Genomic DNA, 21,458 nt, shown 5'->3' with positions numbered 1-21,458 from the left:
AAGAGTTAGAACTGGACATGGAACAACAGACTGGTTCCAAATAGGAAAAGGAGTATGTCAAGGCTGTATATTGTCACCCTGCTTATTTCACTTCTATGCAGAGTACATCATGAGAAATGCTGGGCTGGAAGAAGCACAAGATGGAATCAAGATTACTGGGAGAAATATCAATAACCTCAGATATGCAGATGACACCACCCTTATGGCAGAAAGTGAAGAGGAACTCAAAAGCCTCTTGATGAAAGTGAAAGTGGAAAGTGAAAAAGTGGGCTTAAAGCTCAACATTCAGAAAATGAAGATCATGGCATCCGGTCCCATCACTTCATGGGAAATAGATGGGGAAACAGTGGAAACAGTGTCTGACTTTATTTTTTGGGGCTTTAAAATCACTGCAGATGGTGATTGCAGCCATGAAATTAAAAGACGCTTACTCCTTGGAAGGAAAGTTATGACCAACCTAGATAGCATATTCAAAAGCAGAGACATTACTTTGACAACAATGGTCCGTCTAGTCAAGGCTATGGTTTTTCCTGTGGTCATGTATGGATGTGAGAGTTGGACTGTGAAGAAGGCTGAGCACCGAAGAATTGATGCTTTTGAACTGTGGTGTTGGAGAAGAGTCTTGAGAGTCTCTTGGACTGCAAGGAGATCCAACCAGTCCATTGTGAAGGAGATCAGCCCTGGGATTTCTTTGGAAGGAATGATGCTAAAGCTGAAACTCTGTACTTTGGCCACCTCATGCGAAGAGTTGACTCATTGGAAAAGACTCTGATGCTGGGAGGGATTGGGGGCAGGAGGAGAAGGGGACGACAGAATGAGATGGCTGGATGGCATCACTGACTCGATGGACATGAGTCTGAGTGAACTCCAGGAGTTGGTGATGGACAGGGAGGCCTGGCGTGCTGCAATTCATGGGGTTGCAAAGAGTTGGACATGACTGAGCGACTGAACTGAACTGAACTGTGGGCAAGCATCCCTTAGAAGAAATGGAGGAGCCTTCACAGTCAACAAAAGAGTCTGAAATGCAGTACTTGGATGCAATCTCAAAAATGACAGAATGATCTCTGTTCGTTTCTAAGGCAAACCATTCTATATCATGGTAATTCAAGTGTATGCCCCAACCAGTAATGCTGAAAAAGCTGAATTTGAATGGTTCTATGAAGACCTACAAGACCTTTTAGAACTAACCCCCCAAAAAGATGTCATTTTCATTATAGGGGACTGGAATGCAAAAGTACAAAGTCAAGAAATTACTGGAGTAGCAGGCAAATGTGTCCTTGCAGTAGAGAATGAAGCAGCGCAAAGGCTAATAGAGTTTTGCCAAGAGAACGCACTGGTCATAGCAAACACCCTCTTCCAACAACACAAGAGAAGACTCTACACATGGACATCACCAGACGGTCAATACCGAAATCAGATTGACTATATTCTTTGCAGCCAAAGATGGAGCAGCTCTATACAGTCAGCAAAAACAAGACCTGGAGCTGACTGTGGCTCAGATCATGAACTTGTTATTGCCAAATTCAGATTTAAATTGAAGAAAGTAGGGAAACCACTAGACCATTCAGGTATGACCTAAATCAAATCCCTTACGATTATACAGTGGAAGTGCAAATAGATTCAAGGATTTTAGATCTGATAGACAGAGTGTCTGAAGAACTATGGATAGAGGATTTTGACACTGTACAGGAGGCAGGGATCAAGACCAGCCCTAAGAAAAAGAAATGCAAAAAGGCAAAATGGTTGTCTGAGGAGGCCTTACAAATAGCTGTGAAAAGAAGAGAACCGAAAGGCAAAGGAGAAAAGGAAAGATATACCCATTTGAATGCAGAGTTCCAAAAAACAGCAAGGAGAGTAAGAAAGCCTTCCTCAGTGATCAGTGCAAAGAAATAGAGGAAAACAATAGACTGGAAAGACTAGAGATCTCTTCAAGAAAATTAGAGATACCAAGGGAACATTTCATGCAAAGATGGGCTCAATAAAGGACAGAAATGCTATGGACCTAACAGAAGCAGAAGATATTAAGAAGAGGTAGCGAGAATACACAGAATCATGATGGTGTGATCACTCACCTAGAACCAGACATCCTGGAATGTAAAGTCAAGTGGGCCTTAGGAAGCATCACGACCAACAAAGCTAGTGGAGGTGATGGAATTTCAGCTGAGCTATTTCAAATTCTAAGAGATGATGCTGTGAAAGTGCCAGGAAATTATGTGCCACTCAATATGCCAGCAAGTTAGGAAAACTCAGCAGTGGCCACAGGACTGGAAAAGGTCAGTTTTCATTACAATCCCAAAGAAAGGCAATGCCAAAGAATGCTCAAACTACCGCACAGTTGCACTCATCTCACACTCTAGTAAAGTAATGCTCAAAATTCTCCAAGCCAGGCTTCAGCAATACATGAACTGTGAACTTCCAGATGTTCAAGCTGGATTTAGAAAAGGCAGAGGAACCAGAGATCGAATTGCCAACATCGGTGGATTATCGAAAAAGCAAGAGAGCTCCAGAATAACATCTACTTCCGCTTTACTGACTATGCCAAAGCCTTTGACTGTGTGGATCACAACAAACTGTGGAGATAACAGAATGCGTCATAGAAAACAATGGCCTGGAAAGCAGTGGTCTGGTTTCCTATCTTTTATGACCTTACAAAGTCATTTAAACTTCCCTGTCTCTGTTTCTCCTTTGTAAAGGATAACCTTAATCTAGACAATCTGAAATCTCCCCAATCTATACTTTCGTTTTGCTTATGGGTGAATTTTCAAATTCAAAGTAAGCTATTTTTATACTTACATACAAAGTGTTACACTTTTCATCTGAAAGTAGTCATTAAAAAAAATCTTCAGTAACCTGTGATATTCATACCAAAAATTTCACCCTGTAATCGCACATGATATTCCAAATTTGGTTTCAGTTAACAGTTTCATTTAAAGCAATTTTCCAACTATAGCCCTATCATTCATACAAATAATTTTTCTATTTTCTACCTCCTTGTTGAAACTATCGTTAAAACAAGAAAACTGCAACACACAAGAAAGACTTCCTTCAATACTAGAATTTCCAGTGATTTGAGATTACAGAAGTACAAAAATGTCTGGAACATACACTGTTTTTGTTACTTAAATTTCAGTATGACGCTTCCAAATGTGTCCCAGGTTAGGGACTAAGTTTACCTTCTCTTGAAGAAAGGGAACCCACATGCAGTCCACCAGTTCCTGGCGATACTGTTGTGTAAAGGATCCAACATAAGACACGTATGCTGCCGTAAGGAGAACATCTCCACAGAGCGTCTTCTCTTGCGCTTCGAAGGATTTAATAGACTGGCCCCAGCGAATCTTCTCTGACTGAAATATAAGATGATTCTGATGTAACTGCAAAGTGAAGAGCAACTCAAGAAACATTGAATGTAATTGCCTTATACCTCGGTTTAAGTCTAGGGCACCTGCACAGCCTGGAGGAGGGAGAGAACATGACTGGGGGGCATAACGATGCTGACCACTCAGTCACGTGAACCCATTATTACGAAGGCGCTCTCATTCTCCCGTCAGTGAAGTTTATGGTAATGCGACATTAGATCTTTAACATCTCCTTTTTGTTGGATGCCCTAACTCTTCAGTTAGGCTTGAGGTCCTTCTTAAAAGGCTGATGGTCACTCTCTTGTTCCTCTACAAGTACAGGACCAAGAGCTGTGGCCAAGCCTGAGTGATGTTAGGATTTTTATGGCAGCTTGGCTGTTCACCATCATTTTTGCTTTTCAGCAATGGTACTATACCTCCCTCGGCAAACATCGTCTTAAACATACCAGCCATGGGCGGGTTATAGAAAAAGGAAGGTGACAAACACTGCTGCTGCTACTGCTGCTAAGTCACTTCAGTCGTGTCCGACTCTGTGCGACCCCATAGACGGCAGCCCACCAGGCTCCCCCGTCCCTGGGATTCTCCAGGCAAGAACACTGGAGTGGATTGCCATTTCCTTCTCCAATGCATGAAAGGGAAAAGTGAAAGTGAAGTCGCTCAGTCGTGTCCGACTCTTCTCGACCCCATGGACTGCAGCCCACCAGGCTCCTCCATCCATGGGATTTTCCAGGCAAGAGTACTGGAGTGGGGTGCCATTGCCTTCTCCGGAAAAACACTAGTTATGTTAATTATTTAAAACATAAAGCTTAAAAGAGCCATCTTACTAGAATTCTATTAATTAAAGATCAGTGCTGGTAGTTACTAAATGTGGGTTCTTTCTGCAATATAATTACTCAATCAGTGGAAGAGCTTACAGCCCATGTAAAAAGATGGAAACCAGAAGGATGTCACTAGCTTTGAAGACCGTATGCTCGAAGGATGCTGTTCAGCTCCTTCTATCTACATGACTAGACATTGAAAATCTGATTTCCAGGTTAAGTATGTAGAGCCCTTAATATTGGATTTGAATAAAACTGTAATAAATACCTATGGATTGACTGAACTGCAGGACACTTCACTAATTCATTTGGTTTCAGTGCATGCTAAAATTTAATACCACATTCTAAGCATATGTAAATTAATAGCAACTGGAGAAATAAAACCAGCAAAATGTTGGTAAAAACAATGAAGAACCCTGTGGAAGAATTCAGCTTTACTCATGAAAGAGGGGAGACCACAGAAAGCAAAAATAATGTATGTCAGAGAAAATTGCAATACTAGCTCCCTGCAAGCCATCACAATACCCTTGGCACTGAGGTAATGAAAGTAGCAGGTGACAATGCTTATGAAATCTATTTTAAGATAGTCTGCTTTGCTCGATAAAGATCACTCCAAGTTAGCTCTATAATTAAACACTAGGCAACTTCAACTCCCTTGCCTTCTTTATAGAATTCATTACTTTCTTCCTCAGCTATAGATAATATATCCATTAATTTTGAAGAAGAATCTCTCATTTGCCTTCCCTCCAACTTTGTTGTCTTTGGTTAGTAAATGATAAACAATAAAGGGCACCCACCTCATTCTCCAAAACAGCTTTGAAACTTGAAGATTTACTAAATGTAGACTTATCGGCGATTGAAATCGTCAATAATTTCACTATACCACCCACGCAACATAAATCATTACTGACACTGGCTAACAAGGGTTTAAGAATTGGAACATGTCCTGTAATAAATTTCTAGACAGTTAAAAATCACTATAATTTTATTCTAATGCATTATAGATTGCCTGTAATGTCATCCTGGCTGGGGTGACCCATTTCTAATTTTGAACAGCTGTTAGCTCTGGAGTTAGTTAATGATTAAATATAAATTGCCTGATTTATTAGTCTGAATGGTTGAGACTATAGCTTCCAGGTCAATGCTATATAGACAAAATCATCAGTCTTGGTGTTTTTCAGAAGTTAACTGTCTCCTGTTCTAGTCAGAAAGAATTTATCCTCAAAGGAAAAGGTCTGACATCTTCAATTAATCTTTTAAAAATATACGTATATACATACTTATATGTATTTTTTGTTAGTTAACACTATTCAGGCATTTTCCTTTCCTTTTCTAAATCATAATCTAAATTATCATGAATAAATAAAGCCTTTGGAAGACACTACTGTGTGCTAGAGATACAAGGTAGCAAGATCCAAGGCCTGTTTTTCCCTTGTTAAAACCTTCATACATTCTCTACCTCAAGTAAGTCTAATTACCTGGCAGTCCTCTTTTCCATAGGTACCTTATAAATGGTAAACCCTTCACACTGCCTAAATCTTACCACTTCAAATGGAAGCAGGTATAAACTCTACTAGGAGCTTGCATAATTTCTCAACAGATCTAATAAAAGTGAATCTTCAAAGGGCTCCAGAATTTTTTTTCAACACAGGAGTTCTTCCCAAACTCACCCATTCATTCATTCAACAAATATCTATTGGTGCCTCCAGGGACTACTCTATATGTTTGGGATCAAGCAGTGCAGGAGACAAATGCAGTTTCCTTCTTTTGAGAGCTCACAGTCTAGGTAGGGGGAAAAGACCACAAAAAAAGGATGTATGTTCACACATGCATGTGTACGAGTGTGTGTGTCATACGATGATACATACTATGAAAAAATAGTAAAGCAGAGGAAACAAAAACATCTATAGAGTGCTATGGCTGATTCTTGACGGTTGACAGAAAACCACAAAATTCTGTAAAGCAATTATCCTTCGATTAAAAAATAAAGTGGCAAAAAAAAAAAGATCTATAGAGTGGTGTGTGCATGCATGTGTGTATTTGTGTGTGTGTGTGTGTGTGTGTGTGTGTGTGTGTGTGTGCATGCACGTGTATAAGGGGCAAGGCACATGCTTTTTAACAAAGGGAGGTCAGAGAATACCAGGTAATAAGGAGAACTTCTGGCAGATACCTGAAGGAAGTATGGGACCCAGTAATATCATTGCCTGGAAAAGTGTCAGCCACATGGAGGGAGGAGGCAAAGGCCGTGGGGTAGGAGAGAGACTGGCAGGGTGAGGAAGAGCGAGCTGCTGGTGAGGATGGAGCAGGGCAGAAGGTGGCACAGTGGAGGACAGAGAGATCCAGGGGCCAGATCACGGAGGGTCCTGCAGGCCTGGCAAAACCTCTGGACTATATTTTGAGTGAGACAACTAGTTATTGGAGAATTCTGAGAGAGCGGTAACATGAGCAGACTTAGTTTTTCTAACAACATCACTCAGCAGCTCTAAGGGCTGTGGACCTTGAGGGTAGTGGTGGAGGCTAGCGCGATGCTCCGGGGGGAGATGCTGGAGGCCTGGCCCAGCGTGGAGAGGTGAAGGGGCTGAGAGTGCTGGGATTCTGAATGGACTCTGAAGGGCGAGCCAGGACAGAATGCTGCTGCACTGAATATGGGTGTGAGGAAGAAGCAGTAAGTCAAGGGGGATTCTAGAGCTTTAGGCCATACAACTAGAAGACAAGACCAGCAGTTATTGAGATTGAACAGAGAGAGTGGATCTAGCAGAATGAAGAGTGAGTTTACATATAATGAACTATGAGTTTCAGAGGGATAATGGGTTAAAATTTGTAGTAAATTTAAATTAGATTGTTAAAAGCCTACTTATAAGAAATTAGGCCAGCCTCAGCCATCCTAACTTATATTTCTCTCTCCTTTCTTGGTGAGAGAACTCTGATTCTGAAAAGACTGTTACTGTGTCCAGTACCCTGGGATGAACTGGCTGAGTCAATTATGATCACTCCATTTCCCATGTTCCTGCCTTCTTTGCATCTATCCGTGGTCACTCTAGTTCTGGCTAAACAAACAAGTGCTTTAGGTAAGTCTGCTTAAGGGGTTGCCCTGAGCAGAAAACTTGATTTTGTTATAAAAGGAGAAAAATCTGGCTGCTACAGAGTCCTCTCTCCTGCCTGAACCTGAAGGAGCAGCATCCATCTGGCACATGGCTATAAAATGTATAAGCGTGAACAGACATGTGCTCTGGCAGCAGCAGAAGGCTGCAGACAAGTCAGGGGTCCGATCACTCATTCCCTGAAATGACACTGATAATGGGCTACCTCTGCAATTTTTTTTAATCTGTGAAAAATAAACTCCTTTTTGTTTAAGCCACTGTGAAGCAACTTTTCTATCGCCTTCAGCTAAACGCATGTCTAGTAGTGCAAGTCTATATTTTTAGGTAGCACTTAAAAATAAGAGCTTTGAGATTCACATATCATGAAATTCACCCTTTCAAGTCTTCAGTTGAGTGGGTTTTAATATATCCACATATTCGTGCCATCATCCCCAATAATTTGAGGTTTCTCTCACACAACAGAGAAGCTCATACCCATCAGCAGGCACTCACAAGTTCCTGCCCCCTTGTCCAGTATAAATGATTCTTATTCCCCTTTTTGTTGCTGATTCCATGTTTATTTGTTGAGAGCAAATAAGGATAAAATCCCCAAAAGCTGATTCTTAATATTTTGGTTAGAATTCTGGAAGAAAAGGTTAACTCACCTCCAGCTCCCTCACAAGTCGGTTGGCTAGTTCAATAGTTTTGTTAGTTTGGTTCACCTCTTCTTGACAGCGAACTTTCTCAGCTATGGCCTTTTCAAATGAATCTGTGAGTCTGCTCAGATTTCGATCCAAATCCTTTAAAGAAAAAGAAAAGAAGAGTCAAAATTAACTTCTGAGCCACTTTTAGGTAAAAAGCAAACATTACAATCATCTTAAAACACCTGTTACCTTAAGGTAAATGAAACAAACGTCCTTCCCTCCTTTGCCCCTTGAGCATACATACGTTTTGGGAGAAGATGAAAGGTTGGTGATAATAAATGCATCAGGGCAACCACGCATCTTCCTCTCTTCCTCCCACACTAGGCAGAGTGCAGACAGCTACCTGGGCAAGTGGACGTGCCCTGCTGACTCAAATACACTCTGAGTGTCCAGTTCCCTCACACGTGCCTAAGCCTCAGCTTCCCTGTATTAATGATGAAGGTCATCTTTCTGTTCTCTCTGCTGACTTCTCTTTCCACTTTTCATTGGTCCATAATTCAGGCAATGAAGAAGAGTGTTAATTATTGAGCCCCTTTAGGTCTCAGCACCCTGGCCTGGCTTGGCCAACCAGATTTTCTCTTCTGGAAACTTGGGATTGCAAACCTGAGGCATGCCACTGTCTTCAGCATTATAAGATCTGGGAAGATGTGTGTATTTGGGAGGGTTTCATTTAGAGAAGGACCATCTTTCACCAGGGGCACAGGAAAGCAGGAGAAACCAGTCCAGATAAAGAGAAAGAATGAAAAGGTAGCAAGGGGAGAAGTCACATGGCCCTAAACACATTCTTCACAGCTTCCCACTTCCTGGATCCTGTTCCTCCAGAGACCAAGTCACACAGTTTTTTTTCCCTCAGAGTGCCATGAGTATTCCTGGTCTCCATTTTGGCTTAAGGTTTCCTAAGGGGGTTTCTATTTTGTACAGCTAAAGGAGCCTCGACTAAGGGAGCAAATACTTGGGAGACTCCTTACTATAGCATCTTGCTACCTGAAAGTTCTAATAATCCTAAATGAGATTTTTAACACTGTGCTTATAAATATGTGCAAAATTCCAAGAGACTTTAATAAGCAAATTTGTAGAACATACCCTATTTATAGAGAGTGTCAATATTTGTCTATGACTCAATTATTACATTATTATTTTAACTTATATCATTGAAGTAGTACTTCTTTAAAAAAGTATATGTCATATTTAAGATTTACATATGAAATAATGCCAAATTTGTGAGAAATGGTGGAGATATAGCACATCTTCAGTTAGAAACCATGTGAAAATAAATAATATCTAGAGGTATATTTTATTAAAAGTACTTATGGTTTTATAGGGCTTCCCAGGTGGCACAGTGGGTTCCCTGATAGCTCAGTTAGTAAAGAATACCCCTGCAATGCAGGAGACCCTGGTTTGATTCCTGGGTTGGGAAGATCCAGTGGAGAAGGGATAGGCTACCCACTCCAGTATTCTTGGGTTTCCCTTGTGGCTCAGCTGGTAAAGAATCTTCCTGCAGTGTGGGAGACCTGGGCTTGATCCCTGGGTTGGGAAGATCCCCTGGAGAAGGGAAAGGCTACCCATCCAGTATTCTGGCCTCGAGAATTCCCTGGACTGTATAGTCCATGGGGTTGCAAAGAGTTGGACACGACTGAGCAACTTTCACTTTTCACTTTCAGGTGACACAGTGGTAAAGAACCCTCCTGTCAATGCAGGAGACACAAGAGGCACAGGTTCAATCAGGAAGATCCCCTGGAGGAGGAAATGGCAACCCACTCTAGTATTCTTGCCAGTAAAATCCTATGGACAGAGGAGCCTGGCAGGCTACATTCCATGGGGTCACAAGAGTTGAACAAGACTGTGTGTGCACATAAGTACAAACACACACATACAGTGCATGGTTTTATAAAATACAGAAGCTGATCTTAGCTCTGGTATCAGAACCTGAGTTCATATCTGGATTCTGCTATCAGCTAAGCAGCCTCAAGGTGGACTGTGTACTTAAGCTCTCTACGCCTCAGTTTCATTAGTTGTACACAACTGAAGCGACTTAGCATGCATGCATGCATCATCTGAAAAATGAAATAATGTCATCCATTCCATAGGGTTGACCTAAGTATACACAGACCTAACAGAAGAAGAGACTAAGAAGACATGGCAGAAATACACAGAACTATACAAAAAAGGTCTTAATGACCCAGATAACCATGATGGTGTGGTCACTCACCTAGAGCCAGACATCCTGGTGTGCAAAGTCAAGTGGGCCTTAGGAAGGATTACTACAAACAAAGCTAATGGAATTCATGGAATTCCAGCTGAGCTATTTAAAATCCTAAAAGATGATGCTGTTAATTTGGAAAACTTAGCAGTGGCCACGGACTTGGAAAAGGTCAGTTTTCATTCCAATCCCAAAGAAGGCCAATGCCAAAGAATGTTCATACTACTGCACAATTGCACTCATTTCACATGTTGGCAAGGTAATGCTGAAAATCCTTCAAATTAGGCTTCAACAGTTATGTGAACCAAGAACTTTCAGATGTACAAGCTGGATTTAGAAAAGGCAGAGAAACCAGAGATCAAATTGCCAACATCCACTGGATCACAGAAAAAGCAAGGGAATTCCAGAAAAACATCTACTTCTGTTTCATTGACTATGCTAAAGCCTTAGACTGTGTAGATCACAACAAACTGTGGAAAATTCTTAAAGAGATGGGAATACCAGACCACCTGACCTGCCTCCTGAGAAACAGCTATGCAGGTTAAGAAGCAACAGTTAGAACTGAATGTGCAACAACGGACTGCTTCAAAATTGGGAAGGGAGTGCGTCAAGGCTGTATATTGTCATTCTCCTTATTTAATGTAAATGCAGAGTACATCATGCAAAATGCTGGGGTGGATGAAGCACAAGCTGGAATCAAGGTTGCTGGGAGAAATATCAATAACCTCAGCTATGCAGATGACACCACACTTATGGCAGAGAGTGAATAGGAACTAAAGAGCCTCCTGATGAAAGTGAAAGAGGAGAGTGAAAAAGCCGGGATAAAACTCTGCATTCAAAAAACTAAGGTCATGGCATCCAGTGCCTTCACTTCATGGCAAATAGATGGGGAAACCATGGAAATAGTGACAGACTTTATTTTCTTGGGCTCCAAAATCACTGTGGATGCTAACTTCAGCCATGAAATTAAAAGATGCTTGCTCCTTGGAAGAAAAGCTATGACAAACCTAGAAGCCCTAATAAAAAGCAGAGATATTACCTTGCTGACAAAGTCAAAGCTATGGTTTATAGTCAGAGCTATGGTTTTTCCAGTAGTCATGTATGGATGTGAGAGTTGGACCATAAAGAAGGCTGAGCACTGAAGAATTGATGCTTTCAAACTATGGTCCTGGAGAAGACTTTTGAGAGTCCCTTGGACTGCAAGGAGATCAAACCAGTCAATCCGAAAGAAAATAAACTCTGAATATTCATTGGAAGGACTGATGCTGAAGCTCCAATACTTTGCCACCTGATGCAAAGAGCCAACTCATCGGAAAAGACTCTGATGCTGGGAAAGATTGAGGGTAGGAGGAGCAGGGGGCAACAGAGGCGACGAGATGGTTGGATGGCATCACTGACTCAATAGACATGAGTTTAAACAAACTCTAGGAGACAGTGAAGGACAGGGAAGCCTGGCATGCTGCAGTCCATGGGGTCACAGAGTCAGATAGGACTGAAAGACTCATCAGCAATAATTTACATACCTAAGATATAAGCTGATATACCTTTTCCTTTTGTAAAGCTGGGTGGGGACTGGGTATTGGGAGACCATGGGCTCCTGCATTTGGTTTCTCTGCCTCTCATGAAGAGGTTCTGACAGCTCTTGCTCTGGACTATCTTCCGCAAGATATCTGCAGAGCATGTAGGCTTCGGAAATAGAGCCAGTGTTTCTCTCAGGGCATGGACAGAAGTACTCCTGTGCAAGAGTACTAAAGATGTGTTTCTCTGTGGGACAAAAGTTGGGCAGATTTACTCGCAGCTTTCTTTATAGGGGGTGTTTCCTAAGCTTGGGATATCTCAGCTATGACACAAAACTGTGAACTGCCTCAGCTGACCCACTGGGCGTCACGGCCATGGGGATTGGGGAATTGAGGCCCACACGAGGCTCATGCTGCTCGCTGTGCTGTGGGCAATGAAGCCCTCCGCTCTCTGACCCACTCAGCCCATACCCCACATCTTCTGCCCAGCATCTGTGAAACAGCAGTGGGTAACCTGTCAGCCTGTGCGCTGGGTAGAATCTTGGTTGCTTCACAGTTCCAGACAGGCCCTGGCCTTTCAGGTTCTAGAAATAAATGGGAGGTGGGGGAAGGACTTAGTCTGAAGACCCCAGCCCACCAGACACCCTGAAACCGGTGTTCTCCAGCTGAAGTGTGTACCAGAACCACCCGGAGGGTTTGATCAAACCCAAATTCCTGAACTCCCTGCCAGGGTTGGTCTTTCAGTGGATCTGAGAGTCTGGACCTCTAAGGAGTTCCCAGGTGACACCGACGCTTCTGTGGTCGAGAGAACACACTCTGAGAACCATTTCCCTAAAGAGACGAGTTTGCACATTTTCATGGCCATCCTTAGATCCTGTATGTTTCAAAGACAGGATGGCCTAAGCGGGTTTGTTTTGTTTTTTTTCCCCACTCAGGCTTCAATATGAGGCCATCTTTTAGTCTGAAATTAGAGATAAAGACTTTGAAAGAACAAATATGCAAAGTCTAATACTAGTTAATGAATGAATTTCCTAAATGCTGGTAGACACAGCCCTGCTTTTCTAGGCGAGACGGCAACAGAAGGCATAGATGAGGAGGCGGGAAAGGCCACGAGAGAGAAGGAAACAGAGGCTGAAGGAGATGAAAGCAAAGCTGGCAAAAATTATCACAACACCTGGGCTCAAACCTTGACTTGACTCTGTACCGACAGACAGAAACTATGCAGTTTGTCTTTGACTGTGGCCTGACCAGTCTTCACAGAGAATTGTTTTTTACTTCAAATTTCCTACAAAGGACATTCTCCCATACAACCACAATATGACCATAAAAACCAAGACATTACTGACACAGTACTACCATCTAATTGAATGTTGGTAGAAACAGCAGACCAAGATTCTGCTGTGTTAATAGCTACTCTCTGGAAATCCACTCTTGATAGGGGGATAGAACAGACCAACTTCCATAAAGACATTGTGACTGTTATTTTCCTCTGTGTCTGGAAACTTAGATTTGCAGTTAATTGATATATGAACCTCTGCTTCTACTGCAGGTCTTTGAAAACAATCAAGGTAAGCAGTTCTTTTCAGCTCATTGCAGGCTGTACCCAAAAGAGGGCTAATTCCATAAGCATCCAATCAGATCAGATCAATCGCTCAGTCGTGTCCGACTCTTTGTGACCCCATGAATCACAGCACACCAGGCCTCCCTGTCCATCACCAACTCCGGGAGTTCACTGAGACTCACGTCCATCGAGTCAGTGATGCCATCCACAAGCATAGAAAGTCTCAACTTTAGAACTGGTAAGATAGTAAGGATTCTGCCTGCAATGCAGGAGAACTGGGTTCGATGCCTGGGTTGGGAAGATTGCCTGGAGAAGGGAATGGCTACCGTCTCTAGTATTCTTGCCTGGAGAATCCCATGGACAGAGGAGCCTGGCAGGCTACAGACCATAGGGTTGCAAAGAGTCAGACACGACTGAGCAACTAACACTTTTACTTTCATGGTTGTCTTGAGCATTCTTGGTACTTTTCCATGAACATTAACTTGCTTCTAAAAATTACATAAAGCCATTAATAATAGATGGCCACATTCTTCTAAAGGTTTTAGTCACATTGACAGTGAGAGCACTGACCAATAAATGAAGTTAAATTTAATAAAATGAATATGTTTTTTCTAAATCTGTCTAAATCAGCTACTGTTGTTGATAACAGTGTCCCCACAATAATCAAGCCAAGTTCAAGTCCTGTTCTATAGGAAGCTGGGCCTGGCTGCCTGCCCACTGTGGGCACCACAGTCCAGGTCCAGTGATGCCTGAGTTCACCTGCTCAGAGACCCATGGTAGGATTTCCTCCAAGATGGGAGCATGCTCCTTCAGGTCTTCCCTCAATGCTTTCTGCTCCTAGAGATCATCTCTAGCCAAATTAAGCTAAAGAGAATCTCCTAAAAATGCGGGAGCTCTTTCAATGAAAGGAAAGGCACAGAATCACACGCAGGCTCCTAGGAGCTCTAGAGAGACTTGGGGGCAGGAACGAAATACTTGAAAGCTTCCTCTGGACGCTGTCCTACCATATGTGGACTTTATTGTCAGTCTCATCCTCTGGCTACTGATTTGATTCTAGAGATTGGGGGAGTCAAACTGGCAAAGCTTGGATCACATAACCAGGCTTCAGTTAGGACAGAAGAAGGTACCCCTGATTGAAGTCCTACTTGAGTGTATCCAATGGGGAAAGGTAATTCTCCAAAGATAAACCAGTCTGTTACCACCCAAAGAAGGTAGATTAGATGCTGGTAGCCAAAATACATCACAGATGCCCACCTTGAGAATTAGCTGTTATTCACAAAGTGACAGTTAAGAAACTGAAGCTCTGAGGATTTCCTAGGTGGCCAGGGTTACCCAGCCTTGCCACTCTGACTGAACCACTCCAAGCTACCATGTCAGGCACCTCCAGCTCATCATCTCTATTCTGTATGTGTCCCTCCACCGCCATGACATCAGCAGCCTTGAATGCATGGACTTGTCAAGTCTACCAACTGCTGCTTCTTGTCTCTACTGTAGCTTCTCCCGCCTTAGCTGAGGCCCTCGTAGGACTCACAGCGGCACTTGTAACTTGTCTTTCTGCAGCTAGCCTCTTCTTTTCCCAGCTTCCATTCAGTTGATGAAAAGTGACCGTGGCATTTTAACCTATTAAAATCTTTCAAAGGCTCAATACCAAGGTCAGGTAAGATTTAAATTCTGCAGCATGAAAGGCAGAGAAGGGTTTTGCAACTTCATCTTTCATTCCTTCCTACTATTCCTAACCATCCCGCAGACACTCACATTAGGGTTCTGGCCTACTAGGACTCATGAAGTCTACCAACTGCTTCTTCCCTCTTTTCTTCACTTTTTTTTTTTTTAATCACAAACACCTCTCCTGATCTTATTATCCTTGGTGACTCCCAAGTAATTTTTGCAGCTCATATCAAATACACCTTCAATAGGAAACTTTCCCTAATTTCTCTAGGCTCTTCTACGACGCTCCTATTGCATTCTGGGTATAGTCACACATATACTTGTAGCACCAAACGACACTTGTAGAGATACTTGTAGAGATACTTGTAGAGATAGTCAAGGTGAGAATATTTACAGTTAGCATTTTCAAATCACATACTATATGCCAGGCACCATGCTAAATTCTCATTATGAATTACTCTCAAAAATGAGATAAAAATCCAAAAATTGGATAAAAATCTTCATGATCTACCTAAGTAAATGCTATTACAGACCAATTTCTCAGATGAGAAAAAAGAGGCTCAGAGAGGTTAACTAACATGTGCTGGGTGAAACAGTAAATAGTGGAGTCTGGATGTAAACCCAGGCACTTTGATTCCAGAATCCTTGCTTTAAATCCCTGAATGCTACCCTCTTTCTACTGCCAGACCATGGAAATTCCTTAAGTGCAGAAATCACGAAAAGTTCCCTTTTCTAGCTCAGTCAGCATCGAGCAGACAAGGAATGTCTACTGAAGAATATAAATGAATATATTCATGAAAGGTCCAATTCCTTCCTGAGCGGTAGGTCTCAGAGACGGCCCTGTCTGAAGGTGGGATCCTAAGAATGGGGGCGGGGTTCCACCTCTTAAGACCTTCTTCAGTGTTGGAGCCCGTACTCACCGCTAGCTTTTTCCTGATAGCCCCCAATTTCTCAGCAGCTGCAGCCAGTTCTAAGTTTGCCTGGGCTAATGCTTGGCGTTTGGGCTCCACGTCACAGTAGACCTGAAAAGCCACGTAAGGGTTTATTTCACAAGGCAATGAAGATGCAAAGAGGGCAGGTAATCATTCGGCCTTCTATTTGCTGGAAGCTTTACAGTTAAAATCTCTAATTCATCTAGAAATTTGGTGTTTACTCTTAGTCATGGTAACACCTAATGGCAGATCAAAATTCCACATAGCCTTCCAAATTCTCTCTGCTTGTCCATTACTCACTCACTTGTTGTGGACATTAGAGTGACAAGCACTAGCATAAAATGCTACGCAGGTCAAATACCATTAAGATACTAAAATTAGTTTTTCGTAAAATTTGGAGACAATCCTCATATCACCAGAAATTGTCGAGTACAGCAACTACAGCTAAACGTGGGATCATGTCTAGCCTTAAAGGCAGAAAATTGGTGTGGAGAAAATTCTCTGAACCCAGAAAGGAACATGTGAGATACCCTCACACAGTATAATGTTAACCACACTAACACTTTTTTTTTTCTCTATGTTCTGGCCACCTTAAAGGTTATCTGAATGGGTGGTTTGAGCATTTGAGTGGATCAAATATTCTGTTGGGAAGGGAGAATGGAAATTAAATTTTCTTTTCTATTTTATAGCAAAACAACACAGAACACAGCAATGGTCCAGTGCTGGGCTTGTCTTTCCACCTAGGGTGTGAGGCTGGCACAGTGGTCAGGCGTGCCATTATGGAGCGAGGTCGCCCATCAGCTGTGATCCGTCTGCAGTCTTGCCTGATACGGGTTTCCTTCCACTAAAGAGAGACGGACAGGGTCCTATTCCCATGGGTCCCCAGAGTAAAGGACAGAACCTAGTTTTCTGAAAATCATCCTGGGAATGACAGTGGCATTTCCTCAGCAATTCTACCTTTGAATATAACACACAAGATTTAAAGACAGAAATGAGTCAGCTCTTCCTGGCAAAGGGCCATGCATGTTCCCTCTCACATCCAGTGCTTCGCGAAGTGTTTGGGGCATACCTGACAGACAAATACTTGATAAATAAAGGATTAACTGAGATGATCATCTATCTCTATCTGGCCCAAAACTACAAACTTTAGAAAAGATCGCACACAGTCAAAAACGCATTCGTCATTAAAATACGAAAGTCCTCCAAAGGTTATTTTTCATCTCATTAAGTCTACTTGTAGCTGGCGTAAATTTCTGCTTTGAGAGCAGGGATGAAATTTAATTAAACATGAACTCAGATTTGCAGTTGTTTCAAGCCAACAACTGAAATATTTCAATATAAATAAATATAATTATTCTACCCAAATGTTTTTTTCTAATCAAATTTAATTGCTGCTATTTGATCTAAAGAAGTTACTCTACCCTAAAAAAGCATGGCTTCCAACATTTCAGATATCCTCCTTTAGAGAATTCTGATTAATCTGACACCTTCATGTCTTAGTCTTAGAAATGTATCTTATTCAGATAATTAAATATCAAATTATTTTACATTTCTTGCTGGCCTAGAAATTAATATATATACGACCCTTCCTGAATAACACCCATAAACCATCTGGTCATGCCTGATACACCTCATAGAATTTCATGATGTTGATGACCCAGGCGCAGAGACCAGCTGCTGCAAAAGATTTGGTCCGAATCAGGTTTGGGTTGAACTCAGGGTCTCTCAAATACTGTTCCTTCACCACTTTTAGACAATTCTCTGGAATGTGCTCTTTGTCATAGTTAATTAACGCTTGTAAAAAATCATCCACCTGTAAAGCAAAAAAGACATTGCAATGAGCCATTTGTGCTGCAGAGAAAATTCCAAGATCAAAAGTTAAAATCAGCTTTTAGGATTCACATCACAAAGGCAAAATTGGCAAGCTGCATTTATCCCACTGTTTGACTTTTTCAGTCTTTACAGTCTAAAGTTAGAATTAGCAATGGACACTTTTAAAATCCCTTTTATCCCAGGGTAAAATATTCAGTCTTTGCACAGGAGGCATTCACATTTTGAAGAAAAGAAAGGCAGAAAAGAAAAAGAAAAACACATACCCCAAAGCCCCTTTGCTTCACCTTCTTGTACATTAGTAACATTTTCCAACAGAAGAAATCCATGTAATTTTCTCCCTCCTACACTTAACTGCTTTCATAATTTTGAAAATAATTAGCAACCTTCCAACTGCTGCTGGTGCTGATCTAGGTGTGCCACAACCCCACACTAATCTCCAACTTGGCAAACAAAAGTTCTAGGTCCAGAGAACACACAGTAGATTACTCTCAGCAAATCTGAACATGACTTCTTTTTAATAGTTCGGAATGTTATAGCTTTCTTCTTTCTCCTCAAACTGCCTGTACTTTAAGAAAATTTATTTTACTGAAGTATAGTTGATTCACAATGTTGGGTTCATTTCTGATGTAGAGCACAGAGATTCAATTACACACATATAGAGAATATATATATACACACATTCTTTTCATACGGTCCATCAGAGGATACTGAATATAGTTCCCTGTGCTATACAATAGGACCCTGTTTATCCATTCTGCGTACAATAGTTTGCATCTGCTAATCCCAAACTCCCAGTCCATTCGTCCCTTGTCCCTGCTGTCAAGTATAACCACAGAACTGAACACAGAAATCATCAGAATTTTCACGCTGCCAGGCTGATACCTTCCCCATGAAGACTTTTGCTGCTTTCCAACTCCGGTCTTTCGGCACTCTGCCCCGGGGAGCCAGAAGGACCATCACAGCCGCAGTAACGTTGGTGACTGCATTTGGAGGGCTGGGAAAGGCTTTCAGCTCAGTGAGGTTGACCTGAAGAAAAGCACACACTCTCTCAAGACCAGGGCGCTCTGCTCTCTCACAAGCACTGTTGGGTCATTAAGCTGGTCTTCAGTGGCTGGTCTTTTCCACCGTCTCCTCTTCACACCAGTCTTGGTTTGGCAGTTTTTGCAGCCCTCGCAGAGATCCCACTGTGGGACACCAGTAGGTCCAGGTCTTTCTGGCACTTTTCTGATACTTTGAAAACATCACTGCCTTTTTTGGCTTCCAAGTAAATTTATCTTCCTGATGTACCACCTGCAGAGTCGTGCACACTGAGGCCAGGGAATTTCATAAATGTACAGGTTTTAGGGTATTTATGGGTTCATCCAACCTATGTAATGTAACTGCCTTTGAATCAGGCCTTCCAGAAACAGAGACTTCCCTGGTGGTGCAGTTGGAAAGGATCTGCCTGCCAATTCAAGAGACACAGGGTTTGATCCCTGGGTAGGGAAGATACCCTGGAGAATGAAATGGCAACCCACTCCAGTATTCTTGCCTGGAGAATCCCATGGACAGAGGAGCCTGGTGGGCTATAGTCCACGGGGGTCACAAAGAGTCAGATACAACTTAGCGACTAAATAACAGTAACAACCCAGAAACAGAGTCCTTTAGCTCAGAATCTCTTAGTTTTGTCTTTCTGCTTTATATGTACAAGAAGCATCTATTACACTATAATGACTCAACCAGGAAGATGCCCGTAGAGGCTGAACCTTCTTTCTACATTCCTCCTTAGTCTCTGAAGGTCAGAATCTTAATTTACTCAAGAGATAGTATTAATGTAATAAGTTACAAGTATCAGGGCAAATACTTTGGAGTAAGAATTAATATCTGTAAGAAGTATATGTAGGTTTATGATACATTTTTTTAAAGGATTTTCTATGAAATTTCCTGAACTGTATTATATACTCTTACTTATAAAATCTCATCAAATGTTGAACCTGATTCTCCTCTATTACCATAAACTGCCTTTTCATTTGGGAAATGACTGCAAAGAACAGAAAGGGTGTGAAAACAAGAACAAAAGCAAAAAAAAGTAAAGTATGCTAATGCTGAGAGCTAAGTAACCAAAATCCTTTCATCATTTATAAATATACTGAGCTTTATACTTAAGTGATATTAATTTATTTTGATTGAGTAAATAATAATATACTCAGAGAAAAAGCTGCCAATATAAAGCACAAAGAACAACATAAACATTCTAGAGCTCAGAAAGAGGAAAGTATAAAATGCATTACTCAGAGATAATCCATTACTTTCAGCTTTTTTCTACCTTTTCCTATGTATAAGCATGTTCTTATTTAAAAAAGTCAGAATATATGCAATTTTATACTATGCCTTTTTTACTTAATAGATCATGAACATTTTTTCACATTGCTAGCTAGGATTTAACAATTCTCATTTTAATGGTAGCAGGTTATTTGAACGCAGAATAATCAAATCTTCCATCACAGTATACTTATGTTCTTTTAAACTGTTTAACTTCATGGTAATGCTAAAAGAAACATCCATGAAGATAACTCTCTGTTCACAGTCAAAATTATTTTCTTCAAAAGAATATTGAGAAAAATGAATGGAATATTTCTTTGAAGAGCAGTGGAAGTCTGGATCCTTTCTTCTTTGAAGGTGAATCCAAGACCCTCAGGCCTAGTAATGCCCTGGGAATCTCCCCAGAGGCCTAGCACAACCGAAAGGCAAGACCAGCTGCCAGTTTTTAAAACAACATTGCCCGTAATTCCATCTCTCTTTACACAGTCCTTCTGACCACCACAGTTTATTTTCTCTTATGGGAATTTGAATGCTCAGTGAGATTTTGCTAATAACATGAATTTAGAAAAAATGGTGTGGGTCAAAACTAGGTATCTTTGCTTCTAGGTTTTTCTTCTGTCCCCGAGGGTCTCTCATTAATACTACTTTTATAAGATATTCATAATAGGAAATATCCAGAAGATATAAAGAATCCCCCACTTACTTCTTAAAGCAACAGAGGAAATAAAGAATCTTCCACTTGGTTTTTAAAGCAATATGTAATATGAACCACTGGATTTGGGCCAAATCTAAGCGCTAACAATAGAGTTGCCTTTTATGACAGCATAAACTGCATGGCATTGGAAGTATTCAAAACGAGACTACGTGCTGGGGTCAAGGGGGACAGACTTTCGGATGGGAAAGGCAGCTCAACTACAACGATGACCTCAGTGATGTCCTTAAATAGCTGTTTCAACTGAAACATTTTATGGGACTTTCTTTCCTTTTGATTGCATGGATTTCACTCTCAATTCAGTTATTCAAACTCTAATAACCTTCAAATATTGTTCTGAGAAAACCCTGAGCCCAGGAATCATTCTTACCCTGTTGAGTGTATTGAGGGCAGCTGTCGCAGCCACCAGCGCGGGCTCAGCTTTCAGTAAGTCTGCCTCACACTCCCTCTGTTTCTGGGACACTTCAGTCTGAATGGCTGTCACCTAATCAAAGAAGAAAAGCACACAAACCAATTATCGTCTCAGATATCTCTATTGAAAAATGCAAGCTGCCTCAGAGACACTGTTCAATAATTTGCCTATATCTTGAACAGATGAGGATTTTGTCATAAAGACTGATTTCTCTTCAGCACATGGTATGCACAAAGCTTTGCATAGGCACTAAACACACAACACAAATCTCAACACAAATGGACTCAAACATCAAAATGCTCCAAGCAGGGCTTTGACTGTTTTAAGGTGCCATTAATAATAAATGCAAGATTAAGCAATTCCT

At 41.5% G+C, this 21,458-nt stretch overlaps 1 protein-coding gene across 1 annotated transcript in view; it reads right to left on the bottom strand.

Annotated features, from left to right (window-relative positions):
- Nucleotides 1–21,458, bottom strand: part of DNAH11 (dynein, axonemal, heavy chain 11) — a 374,558-nt gene that overhangs the window by 104,912 nt on the left and 248,188 nt on the right. Inside the window, exons 58-63 of the mRNA XM_010839026.1 lie at nt 21,053–21,166; nt 18,552–18,695; nt 17,467–17,649; nt 15,825–15,926; nt 7,920–8,054; nt 3,174–3,344 (exon numbers count right to left, since the gene is read on the bottom strand). Coding sequence (XP_010837328.1) covers nt 3,174–3,344; nt 7,920–8,054; nt 15,825–15,926; nt 17,467–17,649; nt 18,552–18,695; nt 21,053–21,166 — 849 coding nt within the window. The remainder of the gene's footprint in view (nt 1–3,173; nt 3,345–7,919; nt 8,055–15,824; nt 15,927–17,466; nt 17,650–18,551; nt 18,696–21,052; nt 21,167–21,458) is intronic.

Source organism: Bison bison, unplaced genomic scaffold (assembly GCF_000754665.1).
Source record: "Bison bison bison isolate TAMUID 2011002044 unplaced genomic scaffold, Bison_UMD1.0 scf7180017864109, whole genome shotgun sequence".
Classification (NCBI taxonomy): domain Eukaryota; kingdom Metazoa; phylum Chordata; class Mammalia; order Artiodactyla; family Bovidae; genus Bison; species Bison bison.
Note: the sequence above shows the minus strand (reverse complement) of the source record. Positions and strands in the feature narration are given on the sequence as shown.